The 26,525-nt window shown below is 44.2% G+C and overlaps 1 protein-coding gene across 1 annotated transcript in view; it reads right to left on the bottom strand.

Annotated features, from left to right (window-relative positions):
• Window positions 1–26,525, bottom strand: part of LOC126109840 (solute carrier family 46 member 3-like) — a 612,447-nt gene that overhangs the window by 264,769 nt on the left and 321,153 nt on the right. Inside the window, exon 3 of the mRNA XM_049914899.1 lies at window positions 16,409–16,610. Within this exon, the coding sequence (XP_049770856.1) occupies window positions 16,409–16,610 (202 nt within the window). The remainder of the gene's footprint in view (window positions 1–16,408; window positions 16,611–26,525) is intronic.

Genomic DNA, 26,525 nt, shown 5'->3' with positions numbered 1-26,525 from the left:
GATTGAATAACATCGGGGAAAGGCTACAACCCTGTCTTACTCCCTTCCCAAAAACTGCTTCCCTTTCATGTCCCTCGGCTCTTATAACTGCCAACTGGTTTCTGTACAATTTTGTAAATAGCCTTTCGCTCCCTGTATTTTACCCCAGCCACCTTTAGAATTTGAAAGAGAGTATTCCAGTCAACATTTTTTCAAAAGCTTTCTCTAAGTCTACAAATGCTAGAAACGTAGGTTTGCCTTTCCTTAATCTTTCTTCTAAGATAAGTCGTAAGGTCAGTATTGCCTCACGTGTTCCAGTATTTCTACGGAATCCAAACTGATCTTCCCCGAGGTCGGCTTCTACTAGTTTTTCCATTCGTCTGTAAAGAATTCGTCTTAGTATTTTGCAGCTGTGGCTTATTAAACTGATAGTTCGGTAATTTTCACATCTGTCAACGCCTGCTTTCTTTGGGATTGGAAATATTATATTCTTCTTGAAGTCTGAGGGAATTTCGCCTGTTTCATACATCTTGCTCACCAGATGGTAGAGTTTTGTCTTGACCAGAAGAAGGGATCGGTTGGTAGGACATGTTCTGAGGCATCAAGGGATCACCAATTTAGTATTGGAGGGCAGCGTGGAGGGTAAAAATCGTAGGGGGAGACCAAGACATGAATACACTAAGCAGATTCAGAAGGATGTAGGTTGCAGTAGGTACTGGGAGATGAAGAAGCTCGCACAGTATAGAGTAGCATGGAGAGCTGCGTCAAACCAGTCTCAGGACTGAAGACCACAACAACAACAATGGTAACTTATAGCTAACTAAATTGTCTAGGTGTTGTACCACTTCTATTCTGATCCATCAACCATAAATATTTCTGCTTGGCCGACGAAGTTGAAAAATCGATGAAAAAACCCTATATTTTTTTAAATGGCGGCCATTTTGTGGAGGTCTACAGCGAAATTTTGTTTCGTTCCGACGCCACTTCAGCGTTTGCTCTTCGACATTTCCGGTCCAAAAAATTTCAGTTTGTAGAGGAAATATCGATAAACATTTTGACCAAATTTGGCATTGATATTGTAACACATCCCGATAAAATAATTCTCAAAGAACATGCTTTTTCGAGCCAAATATAGTAAACCAACCCTTAGCTCCTGTGCAATGATATAATAACTGTTGTAGGTACACTCTGTGATACATGTGGGTACCGCCTGCAAAGCGTGCTGCGAATAGAGTTAGTAGTAAAGAAATGATAAAGCGTCGTGTGTGATGATGAAATTTTACCACATGAACAGCGAAAATATAGTAAGCGATACACTTTTTTCCTTTCAGTATGTGGGTGGGGGGGGGGAGGGAGGCGGGGGGTATCAGCGAAAAAAAGTTTCATAAAGGTTTGAGATTAAGTGTGGAGTTGTCTTGGAAGTTGCTAAGAGCTTTCATTCTGAAATACAGGATAAATATAGTCTGCGTCTCCGAGAGTTGCAGTGCCTCAAGACACACACACGGTTTCTAACTATGATATTTGACTTACGTGTTAAACCGTTACCGTAATAAATAAATTAAGACCACATTTAAAATTTTTAGTATATCTATCTTGTCTACATGTTGCTTCCATTTCTGCTCATATGCCGATTCCTAATGTTATTGCCAATATTTTGAGGACATTTTTAACATCTTCGTTTCTTATTCTATCTTCTAGCTTACATCCTTTAACTGCTCTCAGAAATTTCATTTCTGATATCACTGTTAGACTGATATGTCTTCCTCGTTTCCTGTCCAAACATCAGATCTGTAAAGTAACACTGTAACAGTTAGAATTTCAGTTGCATTTCTTTAGTTGTCTTTTTGTGCCATGTTCTTTTCATTGTTCCACAGATATCCTGAAATTTTGCCGTTTTATACTTTATATCTTTATCATAATGAAAAGAAATGTCACAGCTCAGGTAGTTAAAATGACGTATTTGCTCTATGATTTTGTTTTCTGTCAGTGACTTTGAGCGCAGGTATTGTTTCCCTTGGAATGCCACTACTTTTGTCTTTTCTATAGATACCTTGAAATTGTTACTTTGGCCAGTTTGGTGTGATATAAAAACGTTTCTCTTGAGTTCTTTTTCTGGAATGGTTATTGTATTCTGGTCGTTAGCATATATTAATATTTTTTATAATGCTCCTTATTTAGCCTGTCCTTCGTTCTTTTCTGTTTCCTCGTTTCAATTTTTAATCAACTCATTTATATACAAATTGAATAAAATTGATTGACTGCAACCTTCTTTAACTCCTTGGTTTGTTAAAAATGCCATCCTTGCTTATTTCATTGCACATTCAGTTTAATTGCGTCAGCTCCTCATAGGCCGTATCAAGCATCATGCAATTCCATTTTTTGTAATATTAAACAGATTTTTGTCCTCCTGAACGTGTGAAACGTCTTGATATAGTCGATAAAAGCTATATTTATTTATTATTAAATTTTCTTTCGTTATTTATCAATATCTTCAAAGTAAATATGTTGTATGTCCAAACCTAAATCGACTCAGGTCTTCAATTAAAATTGTTTCGGCTGTTGATGTAATCTTCCCGCCCGCATCTCGTGGTCGTGCGGTAGCGTTCTCGCTTCCCACGCCCGGGTTCCCGGGTTCGATTCCCGACGGGGTCAGGGATTTTCTCTGCCTCGTGATGACTGGGTGTTGTGTGCTGTCCTTAGGTTAGTTAGGTTTAAGTAGTTCTAAGTTGTAGGGGACTGATGACCATAGCTGTTAAGTCCCATAGTGCTCAGAGCCATTTGAACCATTTTTTTAATCTTCCAGTTAAAGACTTTTCATGTACTTATACCCCTCTGATCAGTAGAGTCTCCATTTTCTTTTTTAAGAACGATGTATACGATAACTGTTGACGAGATATCCAGTATTCTCTATTTCTCTTGGCATAAGTTTAGAAAATATAAAACGCTTTCCTATAGGAGAATTCAGCATCACATTAATAAAAATACGACAAAATGGAATACGGTAATGGGTAAAGGAATGAATGGGGAAGTACTAGGGTAAGTCAATTATTATCCGTAAAGAAGTTGTAAAATTTTATTGTAATTAAATAGGAAACTTACAAGAATATCATCTTTTGACATACTCTCTTTACAGTGGCTCGGTATTCATGTCGGGAACAAGTCGAGATGGTGTTTCTGTCCGGCAAGGCAGATGGAAACAGTCGAGAGGCAGCAAAGCTAAACCAAAACAAGTACCTCCACAGACACCAACCATATCGTACAACATTTCAAGCGCCTTTTGGGCGTACGCGTGATCGTGGATACTTTTAGACAGTCAAACATGCAGGGAGGCAGCGGGCTGTGTGTACATCGAATCTGGAGGACTAGATCCTACAGGACATAGAGACGAACCCCAGTACAAGCTCCAGGCAAGTGGCCGGCCACCGTGGTACAAGCCAAAGTATGATTATGTGCATACAGCATGGGAGCCGCCACTACCCCTATCACCCGCAACGAGTGCAAGGATTATCAACTGCGGATTTCCCGCTAAGGCAAGGATTTTGTCGATGGTTTTTGCACCAGACTACCACAATTTTGGGATTTCTGTCATAAATCGTCTCTACTGATGAAGCAGCCTTTACCGGAACTCGCATCATCAGTCAGCATAACCGTCATCTGTGGTCCACGGACAACCCTCGGGGAGTGGCTGAAGCGTCTCATCAGCATCAGTGTGTGGGCAGGGATTCTTTTCGACCACACGCCTGGACCTGTTGTTATTCCACAACGCCTCAACGGAGGAATGTACCTGCACTTCCCGTGCATTACTCCGCCTAGACTGCCTAAGAAAGTGCCTTTGGCAATACGACTGGTTGTGTGATTTCTGGATGACGGAGCTCCGCCCTGCATCCGCATTACAGTTCGGCGACACCTCAACGACGTCTTCCTCAGGTGTTGGATAGGACGTGGAGACGCCGTAGCATAGCCCGCTAGATCACCGGACTTAAACCCCCTGGATTTCTGCCTCTGGGTGCATCTGAAAAACGTTGTCTATGCTGAATCAACTTCCTGATGTTAAGACCCTTCTCCAGCGTGTTCACAACGGCTGTGATGCTATTCGGAGAGAGGCCGGAACGTGCGAAAGATTTGTCGTCGTTGCATGCATTTTCGGACTATATTCAGAGATATTTTTTCATCAATTTCGGGTCAGGAAACCACCCCTGTAGTTTGTCGGTTTCATTAATGTTTACCCTGTGTACAGGGTGGTCCATTGATCGTGACCGGGCCAAATATCTCACGAAATAAGCGTCAAACGAAAAAACTACAAAGAAAGAAACTTGTCTAGCATGAAGGGGGAAATCAGATGCCGCTATGGTTGGCCCGCTAGAGGGCGCTGCCGTAAGTCAAACGGATATAAACTGCGGTTTTTTTTAAAATAGGAACCCCCATTTTTATTATATATTCGTGTAGTACGTAAAGAAATATGAATGTTTTAGTTTCACCACTTTTTCGCTACACGTTCACTGAGGGTATTGTACAACAGACACAGTCCGTTTGACTGTTGAGATGTCGCCAATCCGCCCCTCCCCCACCCCCACCGCTCCTCGCCCAAAGATGTGAAGAACCATGCCCGAGCAGCGGCTATTACACGGAGGGGGTCCGACAGCCGATCAGTTCCAGTCATTCCATCAGGAGGGAGGTACACCACGGCTCGTGTTGTCTGTAGTTCAACCATGCCTAGACAGTCAGTACCACGGTTCTATCGCATCCGCATTGTTACTTTATGCCAGGAAGGGAAGTGTTCAAACGTCTCAGAGTGAACCGAAGCGATGTTGTTCGGACGTGGAGGAGATACAGAGAGACAGGAACTGTCGATGTCATGCCTCGCTCACGACACCCAAGAGCTACTACTACAGTGGATGACCGCTACCTAACCATTATGGCTCGAACGAACCCTGTCAGCAAAGCCACCATGTTGAATAATGCTTTTCGTGCAGCCACAGGACGTCGTGTTACGACTCAAACTGCGCGCAATAGGCTGCGTGATGCGCAACTTCACTTCCGACGTCCATGGCGAGGTCCATCTTTGCAACCACGACACCGTGCAGCGCGGTACAGATGGGCCCAACAAAATGGCTAATGAACCGCTCAGGATTGGCATCATGTTCTGTTCACCGATGAGTGTCGCATATGTCTTCAACTAGACAATCGTCGGAGACGTGTCTGGAGGCAAACCGGTCAAGATGAACGCCTTAGACACACTGTCAGCAAGGTAGATGTTCCTTAAAGTTCTGGGGTGGCATTATGTGGGGCCAACGTACGCCGCTGGTGGTCATGGAAGCCGCCGTAGCGGCTGTACGATGCATGAAAGCCATCCTCCGACAGATAGTGCAACCATATAGGCAGCATGTGGCCAAGGCATTCCTCTTCATGGACGACAATTCGCGCCCCCATCGTGCACACCTTGTGAATGACTTCTTTCAGGATAACGGCATCGCTCGACTAGAGTGGCCAGCATGTTATCCAGACATGAACCCTATCCAACATGCCTGGAATAGATTGAAGACGGCTGTTTATGGACGATGTGACCCACCAACCACTCTGAGGGATCTAAGAAGAATCGCTGTTGAGCAGTGGGACAGTCTGGACCAACACTGCCTTGATGAACTTGTGGATAGTATGCCACGACAAATAGAAGCATGCATCAATGCAAGAGGACGTGCTACTGGGTATCAAAGGTACCGGTGTGTACAGCAATCTGGACCACCACCTCTGAAGGTCTTGCTGTATGGTGGTACAACATGCAATGTGCGGTTTTCATGAGCAATAAAAAGGGCGAAAAGGATGTTGATCTCTATTCCAATTTTCTGTGGAGATTCCGGAACTCTCGGATTCCAGGTGATGCAAAACTTTTTTTGGTGTGTGTAGTTCCCTCATATGTACCATTTACTGATGTTTAGAAAGTTAATTGTAGTGTGTTTATCTTTTTTAAGCTTTCCATCCTTTTAATCACATACCAATAAGAACATCTTGCACCTGAGGATGGCATTCTTTAAATACTTTTGTACCTTGCTGTTTTGCCATAATAAATAAAATTTCAAAAGCGGCAGAATTCAAACAACTCTTTCCTATACATTACAGTATGACGATGGTGATTATGGGTCTAAAGAGACTAAGCGTCTGTGATGAAGAGTCTCTTATCGACACCACCTCACCCCTCCCCCGAGGACGGAATGAATACATCTTTCTGCGTGTAGAGCAGGGATTCCCAAAATGTGTTCTGCGGAAAGTGAATAAGGCCCCCGCAAACAAGTATTCATATCAAAATCTTAAACAACTGTGTAAATCTGGAAGAGGTTGAAAAAATTAGCCAACGAGTCGCAAACGAAAGATTTATCAGTCCTTGATCTAGGTTTCTATATTCCTAAAAATATCTTCTTCAGAACGAGTGGGACTTGTTATAGCACATGAGACAAAAGCCTTTGTTTCGGGCATGATGTAAACTTAACTTATGCAAATCTTTTAACCTGTGACACCTGTAATAATTTTATGTTGACAAAAACCTCTACCACTGGGGATTTATCAGTCAGCATTCATTCTGAAGTACGCTAAACGCAATCCGGCTGCTATCTGAAGACACGGTTTGGATTAATTCTTGTTTTTGTCAATTTTATATGCGACAAGTGCCGTTCAGTTTCATCTAATCTGATGTACCATCATGTGATGCAACAAGGCCCACTCGTTCTGAAGAAGATATTTTTTTAAATATCGAAACCTAGGTCAAGGGCTTGTTTTGCAGCTGGTTGGCTGATTTTTCCGACATTTGACTCTACTAAGTATTTTTATTCTATTATGGTGTCTGTGTTATTAGTTGTGACCTAAATTTTAAGTAATCACTGAATAATACAGATTACTCCCACTTTTTAAAATAATTATTGACCTTCAAAATTAACCGAGGTGTTCCGCCAAAGTGCCAGGAGCGTCAAAGTGTTCCGGCAGAGGAGAAGTTTTGGAAGCTCCGGTCTAGAGTAAATTTCATGTGCATGGGTGAGAAAGCATTGTGTACCGGGTGATCAAAAAGTCAGTATAAATTTGAAAATTCAATAAATCACGGAATAATGTAGATAGAGACATACAAATTGACACAAATGCTTGGAATGACATGGGGTCTGTATTAGAACCAAAAAAAATACAAAAGTTCAAAAAATGTCCGACAGATGGCGCTTCATCTGGTCAGAATAGCATAACAAAGTAAGACAAAGCAAAGATGATGTTTTTTACAGGATATGCTCAAAATGTTCACCATCATTCCTCAACAATAGCTGTAGTCGGGGAATAATGTTGTGAAAAGCATTGTAAAGCACGTCCGGAGTTATGGTGACGCATTGGCGCCGGATGTTGTCTTTCAGCATCCCTAGAGATGTCGGTCGATCACGATACACTTGCGACTTCAGGTAACCCCAAAGCCAATAATCGCACGGACTGAGGTCTGGGGACCTGGGAGGCCAAGCATGACGAAAGTGGCGGCTGAGCACACGATCATCACCAAACGACGCGCCCAAGAGATTTTTCACGCGTCTAGCAATATGGAGTGGTTCTAATAAAACCCCGTGTCATTCCAAGCAAGTGTGTCAATTTTTACCTCTCTATCTACATTATTCCGTGGTTTATTCAGTTTTCAAATTTATACTGACTTTTTGATCACCCGGTATATCTGAGCGCCGGACGTGGGCTCCTGCCCGGTATTTACCTTTTGAGATGTGGAAAACAGCCTAAAAACCACATCCAAAATAGCGGATCCCGCAGCCCTTGCCGATAAACCGCGAGATGGACTCGATCAGGGTGAGGCTGACCCTCCCGTATCCCGGAAGCATGACGTTAGTGCGTTCGGGTATCCGGTCGTGTGCACTGGTGCAGTAAACACTGCATGTGTGGCGCTCAGAACCGCGTCCCCCTGTGCTCTAGTTACGTGGCGACAGGTGTGGCAGAGAACGTGGCAGCCCCGCAGCGGAACACTTTCCTGAGAGATTCCGCGGAGATTGGCGGCGCCGGGATGTGAAGCCGGATCCGGCTCGCAGAGGCTAACCCGACGCCTTTCACTGCCGCTGGGGCGATCGGTCGCTTTCACTCGGCACAGATCCACCAAGGCCTTGGGCGCGCGTAGGAGGAGACGAAGCCGTACACTCCTGCCGAGGCAGCGACCGAAGACAGTCTTAGGTTCGATTACCAATGGCCGCAGCCAAACAACAAGAAACTTTGTGGTGTAAGGCGCGCCGTACTGGGATGATTTGAGAAAAATGTACTGCTCCTAACAAATACACTACTGGCCATCAAAACTGCTACACCACGAAGATGACGTGCTACAGACGCGAAACTTAACCGACAGGAAGGAGATGCTGTGATATGCAAATGATTAGCTTTTCAAAGCATTCACACAAGGTTGGCGCCGGTGGCGACACCTACAACATGGTGTCGTGAGGAAAGTTTCCAACTGACTTCTCGTACACAAACGGCAGTTGACCGGCGTTGCCTGGTGAAACGTTGTTGTGATGCCTCGTGCAGGAGGAGAAATGCGTAACATCACGTTTCCGACTTTGATAAAGGTCGGATCGTAGCCTATCGCGACATTGCTGCTCGCGTTGGTCGACATCCAATCGTTAGCAGAATATGGAATCGGCGGGTTCCGGAGGGTAATATGGAACGCCGTGCTGGATCCCAACGGCCTCGTATCACTAGCAGTCGAGATGACAGGCATCTTATCCGCACGGCTGTAACGGATCGTGTAGCCACGTCTCGTTCCCTGTGTCAACAGATGGGGATGTTTGCAAGACAACAACCATCTGCACGAACAGTTTGACGACGTTTGCAGCAGCATGGACTATCAGCTCGGAGACCGTGGCTGCGGTTACCCTTTGACGCTGCATCACAGACAAGAGCGCAAGAATGCACGAATGGCAAAACGTCATTTTCTCGGATGAATCCAGGTTCTGTTCACAGCATCATGATGGCCGCATCCGTGTTTGGCGACATCGCCGTGAACGCACATTGGAGGCGTGTATTCGTCATCACCATACTGACGTATCACCCGGCGTGAAGGTACAGGGTGCCATTGGTTACACGTCTCGGTTACCTCTTGTTCGCATTGACGGCACTTTGAACAGTGGACGTTACATTGCAGATGTGTTATGACCCGTGGTTCTACCCTTCATTCGATCGCTGCGAAACCCTACATTTCAGCAGGATAATGCACGACCGCATGTTGCAGGTCCTGTACGCGCCTTTCTGGATCTCTTACCAATTGAAAACGTCTGGTCAATGGTGACCGAGCAACTGGCTCGTCACTACTCTTGATGAACTGTAGTATCGTGTTGAAGCTGCATGGGCTATGTCCCACAGCAAAGTCCGCGTTCTTTCAACCAAAATTTAGCCGAGAAAAAAAGTGTTGCATTACTTACTGAACGCCCCTAGTATCATTTGTCACAAGTGAAAACTGTGTGCTGGATCGGAAGTCGAACCAGCAAGATGTTACTGAACAAAATACGAGCTTACTGTTTTCAGTCCGAAGAGTCGTTTGATGCAGCTCTCCATGCTACTCTGTCCGGTGCGAACCTCTTCACCTCACAACAGCTACTGCAACCTACGTCCTTCTCAATCTGCCTAGTGTATTCATCTTTTGGTCTTCCTCAACAATTTTTACTCCCACTAAATTCGTGATCCCTGATGCCTCAGAACGTGTTCTGCCAACCGATCCCTCCTTCTAGTGAAGTTGTGCCACAAATTTCTAGCCTCCTCAGTTCTATTCACTACTTCCTCATTCGTTACCAAATGCCTCTTTTTCATGTACGCTTTTCTTGCTATTGCCATTCTGCCCATCATATCCTCTCAATTTCGGCCATCGTCAGTTATTTTCTCCGTCCAAATAGCAAAACTACACTCCTGGAAATTGAAATAAGAACACCGTGAATTCATTGTCCCAGGAAGGGGAAACTTTATTGACACATTCCTGGGGTCAGATACATCACATGATCACACTGACAGAACCACAGGCACATAGACACAGGCAACAGAGCATGCACAATGTCGGCACTAGTACAGTGTATATCCACCTTTCGCAGCAATGCAGGCTGCTATTCTCCCATGGAGACGATCGTAGAGATGCTGGATGTAGTCCTGTGGAACGGCTTGCCATGCCATTTCCACCTGGCGCCTCAGTTGGACCAGCGTTCGTGCTGGACGTGCAGACAGCGTGAGACGACGCTTCATCCAGTCCCAAACATGCTCAATGGGGGACAGATCCGGAGATCTTGCTGGCCAGGGTAGTTGACTTACACCTTCTAGAGCACGTTGGGTGGCACGGGATACATGCGGACGTGCATTGTCCTGTTGGAACCACAAGTTCCCTTGCCGGTCTAGGAATGGTAGAACGATGGGTTCGATGACGGTTTGGATGTACCGTGCACTATTCAGTGTTCCCTCGACGATCACCAGTGGTGTACGGCCAGTGTAGGAGATCGCTCCCCACACCATGATGCCGGGTGTTGGCCCTGTGTGCCTCGGTCGTATGCAGACCTGCTTGTGGCGCTCACCTGCACGGCGCCAAACACGCATACGACCATCATTGGCACCAAGGCAGAAGCGACTCTCATCGCTGAAGACGACACGTCTCCATTCGTCCCTCCATTCACGCCTGTCGCGACACCACTGGAGGCGGGCTGCACGATGTTGGGGCGTGAGCGGAAGACGGCCTAACGGTGTGCGGGACCGTAGCCCAGCTTCATGGAGACGGTTGCGAATGGTCCTCGCCGATACCCCAGGAGCAACAGTGTCCCTAATTTGCTGGGAATTGGCGGTGCGGTCCCCTACGGCACTGCGTAGGATCCTACGGTCTTGGCGTGCATCCGTGCGTCGCTGCGGTCCGGTCCCAGGTCGACGGGCACGTGCACCTTCCGCCGACCACTGGCGACAACATCGATGTACTGTGGAGACCTCACGCCCCACGTGTTGAGCAATTCGGCGGTACGTCCACCCGGCCTCCCGCATGGCCACTATACGCCGTCGCTCAAAGTCCGTCAACTGCACATACGGTTCACGTCCACGCTGTCGCGGCATGCTACCAGTGTTAAAGACTGCGATGTAGCTCCGTATGCCACGGCAAACTGGCTGACACTGACGGCGGCGGTGCACAAATGCTGCGCAGCTAGCGCCATTCGACGGCCAACACCGCGGTTCCTGGTGTGTCCGCTGTGCCGTGCGTGTGATCATTGCTTGTACAGCCCTCTCGCAGTGTCCGGAGCAAGTATGGTGGGTCTGACACACCGGTGTCAATGTGTTCTTTTTTCCATTTCCAGGAGTGTACTACTATTACTGTCTCATTTGCTTCGCCTGATCTAATTCGACTACATTCCACTGCCATTGTTTTATATTTGTTGTTGTTCATCTGATAATCTCTTTAAGATGCGTTTCCAGTCAGTTCAATTGCTCTTCCAGTTTCTTTGCTGCCGTTGACAGTATTATTTCTTCGTGAGTTCTACTTTCTTTTCCAAATATCTCTTTGATTACCTTCACTGATTGCTCAATGCGCCAATTGAATAACATCGGAGATATGTAACATCCCTGTCTCATTCACTTCTCAACCATTGCACCCTTTTCATATCTTTCAACTCTTATAATTACGGTCTGGCTTCCGTATAATTTGGAAGTGACGTTTCGCTTGCTGTAACGGACAGTAAAACGAAAACGAGGCAAATGGAAAAAGACGTAAGTAAACTGTTTATTATTTCAAAATAATGACTGTTACTGTTAAGCCGTTTATTCCATTGTGACGCAAGACGGTCAGTTCACTCATGGAAAAATGTTGCCGGTTGACTACGGATCAGCATTGTGGGTAAAATCTTCTCAGGTATTGTTGAAAGGAAAGTGCGAGTATTACTTGAGGACCAATTGGATGAAAATCAGTGTGGGTTTAGGCCTCTTAGAGGTTGTCAGGACCAGATCTTTAGCTTACGGCAAATAATGGAGAAGTGTTATGAGTGGAACACGGAATTGTATCTATGCTTTATAGATCTAGAAAAGGCATATGACCGGGTTCCTAGGAGGAAGTTATTGTCTGTTCTACAAGATTATGGAATAGAAGGCAAACCTTTGCAAGCAATTAAAGTTCTTTACATGGATAGTCAGGCAGCAGTTAGAGTTGACGGTAAGTTGAGTTCATGGTTCAGAGTAGTTTCAGGGGTAAGACAAGGCTGCAACCTGTCTCCACTGTTGTTCATATTATTTATGGATCATATGTGAAAACAATAGACTGGCTGGGTGAGATTAAGATATGTGAACAGAAAATAAGCAGTCTTGCATATGCGGACGACTTAGTTGTGATGTCAGATTCGATTGAAAGTTTGCAAAGTAATATTTCAGAGCTAGATCAGAAATGTAAGGACTATGGTATGACGATTAGCATCTCCAAAACGAAAGTAATGTCAGTGGGAAAGAAATATAAACGGATTGAGTGCCAAATAGGAGGAACAAAGTTAGAACAGGTGGACGGTTTCAAGTACTTAGGATGCATATTCTCACAGGATGGCAACATAGTGAAAGAACTGGAAGCCAGGTGTAGCAAAGCTAATGCAGTGAGCGCTCAGCTACGATCTACTCTCTTCTGCAAGAAGGAAGTCAGTACCAAGACTAAGTTATCTGTGCACCGTTCAATCTTTCGACCAACTTTGTTGTATGGGAGCGAAAGCTGGGTGGATTCAGGTTACCTTATCAACAAGGTTGAGGTTACGGATATGAAAGTAGCTAGAATGATTGCAGCTACTAGTAGATGGGAACAATGGCAGGAGGTTGTCCACAATGAGGAAACCAAAGAAAACCTGGGAATGAACTCTATAGATGTAGCAGTCAGGGCGAACAGGCTTAGATGGTGGGGTCATGTTACACGCATGGGAGAAGCAAGGTTACCCAAGAGACTCATGGATTCAGCAGTAGAGGGTAGGAGGAGTCGGGGTAGACCGAGGAGAAGATACCTGGATTCGGTTAAGAATGATTTTGAAGTAATAGGTTTAACATCAGAAGAGGCACCAATGTTAGCACTGAATAGGGGATCATGGAGGAATTGTATAAGGGGGGCTATGCTCCAGACTGAACGCTGAAAGGCATAATCAGTCTTAAATGATGATGATGATTGACTACGGAAAAATTATTGACCAAGCCGTGTACCTCATCGTCCGAAGCAAATCGACAGCACGAATATCTTTCTTCAGGGTTCCAAAGATATGGAAGTGGCATGGGGAGAATTGCGACTGTACGGTGGACGTGTAAGGGCTTCCCAGCGTAACTTCTGCAGCTTAATCATAAAAACCTTGGCAGCCTGTGGGCGGACATTATCCTGTAACAGGAAGATTCCGCCTTACCTACGCGTTTGGACTCAATGGTTCGCTCCAATTTTTACAAAGTGTCCCCGAACCGCTGTGCGTTAATTGTGGCATCGTGCTTCTGAAACTCAATGAGCAGCGGGTAGCGACAGGAAAACCCCATCAGTTAAAACGAATATTGGAATTTTAGTTTTGAGTAACCAGTATTTTTCAGTATTTGTTTGATCTCGGTTGTAACAGGTGTTTATTTTTTACTAATAACCGGCTAAGAAATAGAAATATCAGTGATCCATAGTGCTAAAATTTTTGGTTTTTAAATAAACCTTCTTTAAAATACGTGTAGCTCTTGTTCGTAGAATTTACATTGTTTGGAATATTGCGTTATTATAGAAAATGTCGACCGAAGAGAGCATAAACACGTGGCATGAGAATACTGTACTTATTACCATGTGGTAGCTTCAGTCCGGAACCGCGCTGCTGTTACGGTCGCAGGTTCGAATCCTGCCTCGGTCATGGATGTGTGTGATGTCCTTAGGTTAGTTAACTTTAAGCAGTTCTAAGTCTAGGGGACTGATGACCTCAGATGTAAGTCCCATAGTAGTTAGAGCCATTTGAACCATGTGGTATGGCCTATTAAATGGTACGCATGTACATGCAGTGAAAGACTTACCACTTGTGGCCTATACGGAATTTTCTCGCTTTCGTCATCAGACATCAGTTGTATTACAGAAGGGCTATATAACTTGTCTGGAAGTATTTTACGAAGTGCGGTATCAGTGAAGACGATGTTCCATTTGTTTTAGAAGATTAAATCCGTCATGAGCCACAGCAAACTTTCGACATCATATAAGGAGGAAAAAAAAACTTAAAACTTCATTCATACGAGTTCAGAATAAAAATAGTAGCTGATCTGAGGCCTGTGTCTACGTAACGTGGCTTCATCTGCTTGTAGCCTTCGGAACCGGACAAGTTATCAGGAAAAATTGAGTTCTTCAACCTGAGTCTTCACATTTCACCACTGACTGTTCGCAATAAGCAAACAGTTGTAGAGTCCTAGATGAAAACACGATTTATGAGCAGAGTTTAAAAAAGATTAGAACCAAAAGGAGAATACTGGAGACTTTTTTCGTAGTACTCAATTGTTTATCATTTGCCTATTTAATATTTTGATTCTACATATCTTGAAACTGAGAGAGTTAAATTGATTCAACCTTTGTTTTTATTAGAGGAAATAATTGGACTAAAAAACTGGTAATAGGCTATTTCGCAAACCGGTTAGTTTGAGCAGTGTTAACACTAAGGTTAAACTGGCGTTGAAAAAAAGAAATAAATAAATAAAACAAAAGGTCATCGTGACTTCTCAGGATGTGGCGTGACTGTTGTTTTGACTATGCTGTAGAAACTTGGCTGGGAATCCCTTACACTAAGTCCCGACCTCTCCTCGTGCGATTTCCATATTTTTGGAGCCCTGAAGAAAGACATTCGTGGTCCTCGATTTCCTTTGGACCAAGAGGTGCACGTTTGGGTATAATATTGCTTCTTTTGGCAACCGCCAACATTTTTCCGTAGGAGGCATTGACCGCCTTCTTGCACAGCGTGATAAATGTGTTAACAATTACGGCGATTACTTTTGAAATAATAAACTATTTACTGTCTTTCCATCTTTATCGTTTCCATTGAACTGCCACTTTTATATTTTAGCCCTGCTATCTTCACAATTTCGAAGAGTTTAATCCACTCACTGTTGCCAAAGGTTTCTCTAAACTTGTAAATGTTATAAACGGAATTTTGTCTTCCATCAGCCTGCCTTCTAAGGTGAACCATAAGCTTAGTATTCCCTTGCGCGTTGCTACATTTCTCTGGAACCGAAGCTGTCTTCCCTAAGATCGACATTTACAAGTTTTCTCCATTTCTCTGCAAATAATTCATGTCAGTATTATCCAGACATTAAATCGTCAGCATCTGCCTGCTTTGGAATTAGAATTGTGTTAGATTCTACTTGAAGTCTGAAGGTATTTTGCTTAAAGCTTGCACACCAAGAGGAAGCGTTTTGGCTCTGAGCACTATGGGACTTAACTTCTGAGGTCATCAGTCCCGTGGACTTAGAACTACTTAAACCTAACTAACCTAAGGACATCACACACATCCATGCCCGAGGCAGGATTCGAACCTGCGACCGTAGCGGTCGCGCGGCTCCAGACTGTAGCGCCTAGAACCGCTCGGCCACTTCGACCGGCGGAAGTGTTTTGTTATGGGTGTCTACCCCAAGGATATCAGCAATTCTGAGAGCTTTATGTCCTCTCCAGGGACATTGTTTTCAATTAGGGCTTTCTTTGCTCTAGGAAGTTCTTTTCGCAGTTTGATATCTCCGTTTCTCTTTTGATTTAATTAATTTTTGTAACACTTCTTTTAGTTTCATTTCCCTCCATCGTCCAGCGCACCAAATACTGGAGCAAATATGCGGTTACGTTCGGGACTTCCTTGCACACATAACTCAACATGTCGTTCTTAACGCAACAAAATCAACATATGTGAAGGTAAGTTCAGAAGTGTCCCAGGAGAGAATGATAGGGCCGTTTTTACACAGCGCATCACAATTAAAGGATCAATTTGGGTGCACAGATCCTGAGAAATTAGTACCCAGAACAACCACCTCTGGCCGTAATAACGGTCTTGATACTCCTGGGCTTAGACAATGTCAGGCCACTGTGTTGGCAAAACGACAGACAAGGGTCGGTCGGGCCTGAAAGAACAGCCAAAGTCAAAGTCAAAAGTGGCACTTAATGTGCGCCGGCCGAAGCAGCCGTGCGGTTCTTGGCACTGCAGTCTGGAACCGGGCGACCGCTACGGTCGCAGGTTCGAATCTTGCCTCGGGCACGGATGTGTGTGATGTCCTTAGGTTAGTTAGGTTTAAGTAGTTCTACTAATGAGCTCAGAAGTTGAGTCCCATAGTGCTCAGAGCCATTTGAACCATTTGAACTTAATGTGCCAGACGTTTCCTGGTGCGTGATAATTACTATGCCATGTACGAGCATATCAGACTGGAAGATGTTCACTGCTAACTGGTGCAGACAGTGGGGGCTGACCTTGTCGTGTATGAAGAAGAATCCGTAGGTGATGCTGGAGGTGTAGATGCAGGCGGAGGTGAGGAAGACGCCGTAGAAGCCGATGGCCCTGAGGAGGACCCCGGACAGCGCCATGCCGATGGGAACGCCCAGCATCAGGCAGACGTTGACCACGCCGATGCGAAGCGTCCGCTCCTCCGGAGTCGTCACGTCCCCCATGTAGCTGCGAACACACACCAGCACAGGGGCACCGGTCAGTACACGGGGGTACACTGAACAGCTGCAGAGTACTGCACAACACAGCCATCAATACGTCTATTCTTTGTAAGACATTAAAAGCGTGGGGCAAACTGGATTCTAGATGAGGACATGCCCCTCATAAGGGCAATGCCATACATGGTGAAAAGTATTTAAACCGGCAAACTCTGGGAGGTTGTAGGGGACATCTGTGGTGAGTGTACTGTAAGACCTTCGGTACACACACCATCAGGATATTTGACTTGTCGCTCTAACGAAGTAGGCGAGTGTCAGCAATATGTCTCGTGGTCTTATCGTGGCGTGTTTATCTTCTGCCGTTAGGTCAGACGATAGAAATGCCACTTGCATGCTTAGAGTAGCAGATTGACGGTGCCCAACTTTAAACAGAACTTGATTAATTTTCACACACATTTATTAAAATAATAACAATCATAAACCTTACTTAACTTGATTCTGGATGCTATTTACAATTGACAATCTGATGTTCCTTTGGTCTTGATACGTTAATCTTATTAGGTGTTTGTATCATTCTCACTAACCGCTTTTTCGCAATAAAGAACAGCTGTAATTGTTTATTTCCTATTGTACTTCCCCCCCCCCCCCCATGAACCATGGACCTTGCCGTTGGTGGGGAGGCTTGCGTGCCTCAGCGATACAGATGGCCGTACCACAGGTACAACCACAACGGAGGGGTATCTGTTGAGAGGCCAGACAAACGTGTGGTTCCTGAAGAGGGGCAACAGCCTTTTCAGTAGTTGCAAGGGCAACAGTCTGGATGATTGACTGATCTGGCCTTGTAACAATAACCAAAACGGCATTGCTGTCCTGGTACTGCGAACGGCTGAAAGCAAGGGGAAACTACGGCCGTAATTTTTCCCGAGGGCATGCAGCTTTACTGTATGATTAAATGATGATGGCGTCCTCTTGGGTAAAATATTCCGGAGGTAAAATAGTCCCCCATTCGGATCTCCGGGTGGGGACTACTCAAGAGGATGTCGTTATCAGAAGAAAGAAAACTGGCGTCCTACGGATCGGAGCGTGGAATGTCAGATCCCTTAATCGGGCAGGTAGGTTAGAAAATTTAAAAAGGGGAATGGATAGGTTAAAGTTAGATATAGTGGGAATTAGTGAAGTTCGGTGGCAGGAGGAACAAGACTTCTGGTCAGGTGACTACAGGGTTATAAACACAAAGTCAAATAGGGGTAATGCAGGAGTAGGTTTAATAATGAATAGGAAAATAGGAATGCTGGTAAGCTACTACAAACAGCATAGTGAACGCATTATTTTGGCCAAGATAGACACGAAGCCCACGTCTACTACAGTAGTACAAATTTATATGCCAACTAGCTCTGCAGATGACGAAGAAATTGAAGAAATGTATGATGATATAAAAGAAATTATTCAGATAGTGAAGGGAGACGAAAATTTAATAGTCATGGGTGACTGGAATTCGAGTGTAGGAAAAGGGAGAGAAGGAAACGTAGTAGGTGAATATGGATTGGGGCTAAGAAATGAAAGAGGAAGCCGCCTGGTAGAATTTTGCACAGAGCACAACTTAATTAGAGCTAACCCTTGGTTTAAGAATCATGATAGAAGGTTGTATACATGGAAGAACCCTGGAGATACTAAAAGGTATCAGATAGATTATATAATGGTAAGACAGAGATTTAGGAACCAGGTTTTAAATTGTAAGACATTTCCAGGGGCAGATGTGGACTCTGACCACAATCTATTGGTTATGACCTGTAGATTGAAACTGAAGAAACTGCAAAAAGGTGGGAATTTAAGGAGATGGGACCTGGGTAAACTGAAAGAACCAGAGGTTGTACAGAGTTTTAGGGAGAGCATAAGAGAACAATTGACAGGAATGGGGGAAAGAAATACAGTAGAAGAAGAATGGGTAGCTTTGAGGGATGAAGTAGTGAAGGCAGCAGAGGATCAAGTAGGTAAAAAGACCAGGGCTCTTAGAAATCCTTGGGTAACAGAAGAAATATTGAATTTAATTGATGAAAGGAGAAAATATAAAAAGGCAGTTAATGAAGCAGGCAAAAAGGAATACAAACCTCTCAAAAATGAGATCGACAGGAAGTGGAAAATGGCTAAGCAAGGATGGCTAGAGGACAAATGTAAGGATGTAGAGGCTTATCTCACTAGGGGTAAGATAGATACTGGCTACAGGAAAATTAAAGAGACCTTTGGAGATAAGAGAACCACTTGCATGAACATCAAGAGCTCAGATGGAAACCCAGTTCTAAGCAAAGAAGGGAAAGCAGAAAGGTGGAAGGAGTATATAGAGGGTCTATACAAGGGCGATTTACTTGAGGACAGTATTATGGAAATGTAAGAGGATGTAGATGAAGATGAAATGGGAGATACAATACTGCGTGAAGAGTTTGACAGAGCACTGAAAGAACTGAGTCGAAGCAAGGCCCCCGGAGTAGACAACATTCCATTGGAACTACTGACGGCCTTGGGAGAGCCAGTCCTGACAAAACTCTACCATCTGGTGACCAAGATGTATGAAACAGGCGAAATACCCTCAGACTTCAAGAAGAATATAATCATTCCAATCCCAAAGAAAGCAGGTGTTGACAGATGTGAAAATTACCGAACAATCAGTTTAATAAGCCACAGCTGCAAAGTACTAACGCGAACTCTTTACAGACGAATGGAAAAACTAGTAGAAGCCGACCTCGGGGAAGATCAGTTTGGATTCCGTAGAAATACTGGAACACGTGAGGCAATACTGACCTTACGACTTATCTTAGAAGAAAGATTAAGGAAAGGCAAACCTACGTTTCTAGCATTTGTAGACTTAGAGAAAGCTTTTGACAATGTTGACTGGAATATTCTCTTTCAAATTCTAAAGGTGGCAGGGGTAAAATACAGGGAGCGAAAGGCTTTTTACAGTTTGTACAGAAACCAGATGGCAGTTATAAGAGCCGAGGGGCATGAAAGGGAAGCAGTGGTTGGGAAAGGAGTAAGACAGGGTTGTAGCCTCTCCCCGATGTTATTCAATCTGTATATTGAGCAAGCAGTAAAGGAAACAAAAGAAAAATTCGGAGTAGGTATTAAAATCCATGGAGAAGAAATAAATCCTTGAGGTTTGCCGATGACACTGTAATTCTGTCAGAGACAGCAAAGAACCTGGAAGAGCAGTTGAACGGAATGGACAGTGTCTTGAAAGGAGGATATAAGATGAACATCAACAAAAGCAAAACGAGGATAATGGAATGTAGTCGAATTAAGTCGGGTGATGCTGAGGGAATTAGATTAGGAAATGAGACACTTAAAGTAGTAAAGGAGTTTTGCTATTTGGGGAGCAAAATAACTGATGATGGTCGAAGTAGAGAGGATATAAAATGTAGACTGGCAATGGCAAGGAAAGCGTTTCTGAAGAAGAGAAATTGTTAACATCGAGTATAGATTTAAGTGTCAGGAAGTCATTTCTGAAAGTATTTGTATGGAGTGTAGCCATGTATGGAAGTGAAACATGGACGGTAAATAGTTTAGACAAGAAGAGAATAGAAGCTTTCGAAATGTGGTGCTACAGAAGAATGCTGAAGATTAGATGGGTAGATCACATAACTAATGAGGAAGTATTGAATAGGATTGGGGAGAAGAGAAGTTGGTGGCACAACTTGACCAGAAGAAGGGATCGGTTGGTAGGACATGTTCTGAGGCATCAAGGGATCACCAATTTAGTATTGGAGGGCAGCGTGGAGGGTAAAAATCGTAGGCGGAGACCAAGAGATGAATACACTAAGCAGATTCAGAAGGATGTAGGTTGCAGTAGGTACTGGGAGATGAAGAAGCTTGCACAGGATAGAGTAGCATGGCGAGCTGCATCAAACCAGTCTCAGGACTGAAGACCACAACAAGAAGATATTGTACTTCGACGAAACGTGAATAATTCATAGTCATACCAACAGTGTTTGTCGATATTTTGCGTGGTATTTTAAAGTCCTACGGGATATCTATTGAATGATTAGCTGCGTTAGCGTAATGGTTAAAGTGTACGGCTGCTAAGTGGAAGGTTCTGTGTTCAAACCTTGTTCGGTGCTTAATATTTTGTTTATTTAAAAACAATATCGAAGTGTCTTACTTCATGAATTATATTCGTCTGAATGAAATTTTTTGAAATTTCTAGTGGCAACTAAAATCGACCATACAGAAAGTATACGCTATGAACTTTTACCTCTGCAAAATTTCGTGCAATGGTTTACTACATCTAATGCTGCACAATAACTGCGTTGAACATCGAAACAAAATTAAGTCATTTATGGGGGGGGGGGGGGGGGGGAGGTATCAGTCAAGAAGATGTGTAAAAATCAAGTTTTTGGGCTAAATAGTTTTTGTGAAATCGAATGATAAAGTGTGTCAAAGTAGTCGGAACACCATGTGTCTGCACAGGCGAGCAGTGCAGAGATGACAAAATCGCGCACAGCGCGGAATGCGGGGGTGCTTGTAGCAGCGAAAGGGTTAGTGCGGCCGTAGTGGCTTTACTTTATGAACTGGGCGGTCGCCCCTAAACGTAAGTTTGCGGACTATACTATGTCGCCGCTTCTCTAGGCGCGTACAACTGGCAGCGCAGCAATCTCCCGCGTATGGGCGGGTATGCGCGAACCGCCAAGATAAAAGAATTGAACTATAATGGAGCGATACACCTGCAGTGAGTACACTGATATGGTTGGTGCGTACTACGTAGCGAACCACAACGGACGAGCTGCACAGCGGGTTTATCAACAACAACATCCTAATCGCCGTATCCCGCATAATACGACCTTTGCTGCTGTGTACCAACGTCTGCGTGAGACCGGGTCATTTAGCAGATTACCTGGACAGGGACGCCGTCGCACGGTAAGAACGCTGCAATTTGAGGAAGCTGTCTTGCAGCATGTGGAGCGGGATCCTTCAATCGGCACTCGTGCAATTGCACGTAACATGTGGACCAATCAGACGAATGTAAGAACAGTCTTTCGAGAGCAATTGTTACGTCCATTTCACTTACAGCGTGTCCACAACCTGGAACCAGTTGATTATCCACCCATAGCACAGTTTTCGCAGTGGTACATGGAACAGTGTGAAATGCATCCTACATTTCCATCCTCTGTGTTGAAACTTCCTGGCAGATTAAAACTGTGTGCCCGACCGAGACTCGAACTCGGGACCTTTGCCTTTCGCGGGCAAGTGCTCTACCATCTGAGCTACCGAAGCACGACTCAAGCCCGGTACCCACAGCTTTACTTCTGCCAGTATCTCGTCTCCTACCTCATTCTGGATCCTCTGTGTTGTTTACCGATGAAGCAACATTCGGGCGTGATGGAGTCTTCAACATGCACAATCCGCATGTTTGGAGTGAGGACAACCCACACGCCACAGTTACTAGCGCTCATCAAGTGCGGTTCTTCGTTAATGCGTGGATCGGTGTTGTTGGGGACTGTTTAATTGGGCCGTATCTGCTACCTAGGCCATTAAATGGAACGCATTTTTACAATTTTCTCGCGAGAGCATTGCCAGAATTGCTGGAAGACAACGCATGTGGTTCCAACATGACGGGGCGCCGGCACATTTCAGACGTCGTGTGCGTCGATTCCTGGACCGACAGTTCCGAGAAAAGTGGACTGGCAGAGGTGGTCCTGTACCGTGGCCTGCTCGGTCCCCAGATATTTCCCCTGTGGACTATTTTGTGTGGGGAGAGATGCGCAACCTTATTTACGCAACTCCTGTTGCGTCAGAAGAGGATCTGGTTGCCCAGATAGTATCAGAAGCAGGAACAATTCAGATTACTCCTGGGGTTTTTGCCCGTGTCAGACAGAACATGATCCGACGGTGTAATCTTTGTTTACGTGTCAATGGAGGCATTTCTGCAAATCTACTGTAATTGAAATTGGGTTGTCTTGATGTGTTGTCTCTCGGTCTTAAAAAATGGAAAATTGTTTGTTGGTTTAATTAATTTGCCGCCAGAGAAATATTCCTCTACCGGTTTAAATACTCCTCATAGGAAAAAATGACATTAGGGAAAAATATTTGTTTTCATGTCCCGTACAACCTCCCAGAGTTTGTCGGTTTAAATACTTTTCACCCTGTAGAGAGAGAACAAGTGCTGCGATGGGGGTAGCACTTCACCACCCGTTGCTGCAGAGAGAGAGACAGCCTTAGCCACTTGGGAATGCAATATGAACAATAGCCTATTGCTGTATCGTGATTTATTCTCTTCCTCTAGCTTAAAAGCTAGAGGACCCTGCCCTCGTTTCCGTCAATCACATGCCAACGCTCAACCCCCGCACCAACGCATCTCAGGTCACCCTCCCCGCCACCACACAAAGCTCCCTCTCCCGTTCCTCCCCCCCCCCCACCCCCCTCCCACACAATTTCCACCCCTGCCGAAACACCCAAAGGCTTCCATCCCTCTTAACACGACACATCTGATACGAGGGTAATCCCAAAAGTAAGGTCTCCTATTTCTATAAGTACATAGAGGACAAATGTAAGGATGTAGGGGCTTATCTCACTAGGGGTAAGATAGATACTGCCTACAGAAAAATTAAAGAGACCTTTGGAGAAAAGAGAACCAATTGCATGAATATCAAGAACTCAGATGGAAACCCAGTTCTATACAAACAAGGGAAATCAGAAAGGTGGAAGGAGTATATAGAGGGTCTATACAGGGGCGATGTTCTTGAGGACAATATTATGGAAATGGAAGAGGATGAAGATGAAGATGAAATGGGAGATATGACACTGTGTGAAGAGTTTCACAGAGCACTGAAAGACCTAAGTCGAAACAAGGCCCCGGGAGTAGACAATATTCCATTGGAACTACTGACGGCCTTGGGAGAGCCAGTCCTGACAAAACTCTACCATCTGGTGAGCAAGATGTATGAAACAGGCGACATACCCTCAGACTTCAAGAAGAATATAATAATTCCAATCCCAAAGAAAACAGGTGTTGACAGATGTGAAAATAACCGAACTATCAGTTTAATAAGTCACAGCTGCAAAATACTAACGCGAACTGTTTACAGACGAATGGAAAAACTGGTAGAAGCCGACGTCGGGGAAGATCAGTTTGCATTCCGTAGAAATGTTGGAACACGTGAGGCAATACTGACCCTACGACTTATCTTACAAGAAAGATTAAGGAAAGGCAAACCTACGTTTCTGGCGTTTCTAGACTTAGAGAAAGCTTTTGACAATGTTGATTGGAATGCTCTCTTTCAAATTCTGAAGGTGGCAGTGGTAAAATACAGGGAGCGAATGGCTATTTACAATTTGTACAGAAACCAGATGGCAGTTATAAGAGTCGAGGGACATGAAAGGGAAGCAGTGATTGGGAAGGGAGTGAGACAGGGTTGTAGCCTCTCCCCGATGCTATTCAATCTGTATATTGAGCAACCAGTAAAAAAAAAAAAGTTCTGAGTAGGCATTAAAATCCATGGAGAACAAATAAAAACTTTGAGGTTCGCCGATGACATTGTAAGGACTTGGATGAGCAGTTGAACGGAATGGATACTGTCTTGAAAGGAGAGTATAAGATGAGCATCAACAAAAGCGAAACGAGGATAATGCAATGTAGTCGAATTAAATCGGGTGATGCTGAGGGAATTAGATTAGGAAATGAGACACTTAAAGTACTAAAGCAGTTTTGCTATTTGGGGAGCAAAATAACTGATGATGGTCGAAGTAGAGAGGATATAAAATGTAGACTGGCAATGGCAAGGAAAACGTTTCTGAAGAAGAGAAATTTGTTAACATCGAGTATAGATTTAAGTGTCAGGAAGTCGTTTCTGAAAGTATTTGTACGGAGTGTGGCCATGTATGGAAGTGAAACATGGACGATAAATAGTTTAGACAAGAAGAGAGTAGAAGCTTTCGAAATGTGGTGCTGCAGAAGAATGCTGAAGATTAGGTGGGTAGATCACATAACTAATGAGGAGGTATTGAATAGAATTTGGGAGAAGAGAAATTTGTGGCACAACTTGACTAGAAGAAGGGATCGGTTGGTAGGACATCTTCTGAGGCATCAAGGGATCACCAATTTAGTATTGGAGGGCAGCGTGGAGGGTAAAAATCGTAGAGGGAGACCAAGAGATGAATACACTAAGATGCTTCAGAAGGATGTAGGCTGCAATAGGTACTGGGAGATGAAGAAGCTTGCGCAGGATAGAGTAGCATGGAGTGCTGTATGAAACCAGTCCCTGGAGTGAAGACCACAACAACAACAACATAGACCTGTTTATTTCTACAATGGTTTACATCAGCTTACAGCTTGGACATTTAGCTGTTTTTCGACATAATCACAATTTCTGGCGATGCATTTTTGTAGACACTGTGGCAGTTTTTGTATGCCCACGTCATACAAGCTCGCTACCGTGCTGTTCAGAAAGTTATGAACCTCTTCTTTCACCTCGTTGTCGGAGCCCAGTCGCTTTCCGGCCAAATGTTCTTTTAAGGGGGGTAGGACGTCAAATGGGCCAACTTGGAGCATGAAAGGCATCACAGAACATTTTAATTTCCACTGTCTATACTTTTACATACAAATTCATAAAACTTTGCCAGCATGACCAGGAAGGATTCACAATTCACACTCATAGCAGTGGAAGTTCGAAAACAAAAAAAAGGTTTTTTTTTACATGTAAAAATTTCATCATTTTTTTCACTTACTAATGGCAGTATTTGTTGCTGTAGGTGCACTCTTCTTCATAAGTAAGAGAGATTCTTCGATGAATTTTGCACAGCATACAAACCATACTTAAAGGTGTATGAAAGTCTAGAATTTTCCAAACCTATTAAAAACTGTGGGAAAAATTGACATAATTAACTACAAAATTTGTGTTTTTTCTACACATGAAGTTTAAAATATAACAGTTCATTCGTTTTTTCATAAATTCATACACCTGTGAGTATGGTATGTATGCTGTGCAAAATTCATCGAAGAATCTCTCTAACTTATGAGGAAAAGTGTACCTATAGCAACAATTGCAGTCATTAATAAGTGAAAAAAATGATGAAGTTTTGCAGGTAAAAAAAATTATTTTGTTATGTTTTCGAACTTCCATTGCAATGAGTGTGAATCCTGAATCCTTCCTGGTGATGCTGACAAAGTTTTATGAATTTATTTGTAAAAGTATAGACACTGGAAATTACAACGTCCTGTGATGCCTCTCATCCTCCAAGTCGGCCCGTTTGACGTCCTACCCCCCTTAACCTAGGGAACAGGTGACAGTCACTGGGCGCCAAGTCAGGACTATAGGGTGGGTGGGTGATTATGTTCCACTGAAACTGCTGCAGGAGAGCAACGGTTTGCTGAACGATGTGCGGGCGAGCGTTGTCATGGAGAGTGTGTACGCCCTTGCTCAACATTCCTCTTCTCCGGTTCTGAATTGCCCGTTTGAGTTTTTTCAGAGTCTCACATTACCTGTCAGCGTAAATTGTGGTACCAGCGATTCAGCTCCGACCAGGAGGTGAAAGAAGAGGTTCATAACTTTCTGAACAGCATGGCGGGGAGTTGGTATGACATGGGCATACAAAAACTGCCACAGCGTCTGTGGATGACATCGGAAGTTCACTGAGGCTTTTTGCGGATGATGCTGTGGTATATCGAGAGGTTGTAACATTGGAAAATTGTACTGAAATGCAGGAGGATCTGCAGCGAATTGACACATGGTGCAGGGAATGGCAATTGAATCTCAATGTAGACAAGTGTAGTGTGCTGCGAATACAAAGAAAGAAAGATCCTTTATGATTTAGCTACAATATAGCAAGTCAGCAACTGGAAGCAGTTAATTCCATAAATTATCTGGGAGTACGCATTAGGAGTGATTTAAAATGGAATGATCATATAAAATTGATCGTCGGTAAAACAGATGCCAGACTG

This window comes from Schistocerca cancellata, chromosome 12 (assembly GCF_023864275.1).
Source record: "Schistocerca cancellata isolate TAMUIC-IGC-003103 chromosome 12, iqSchCanc2.1, whole genome shotgun sequence".
Taxonomy (NCBI): domain Eukaryota; kingdom Metazoa; phylum Arthropoda; class Insecta; order Orthoptera; family Acrididae; genus Schistocerca; species Schistocerca cancellata.
Note: the sequence above shows the minus strand (reverse complement) of the source record. Positions and strands in the feature narration are given on the sequence as shown.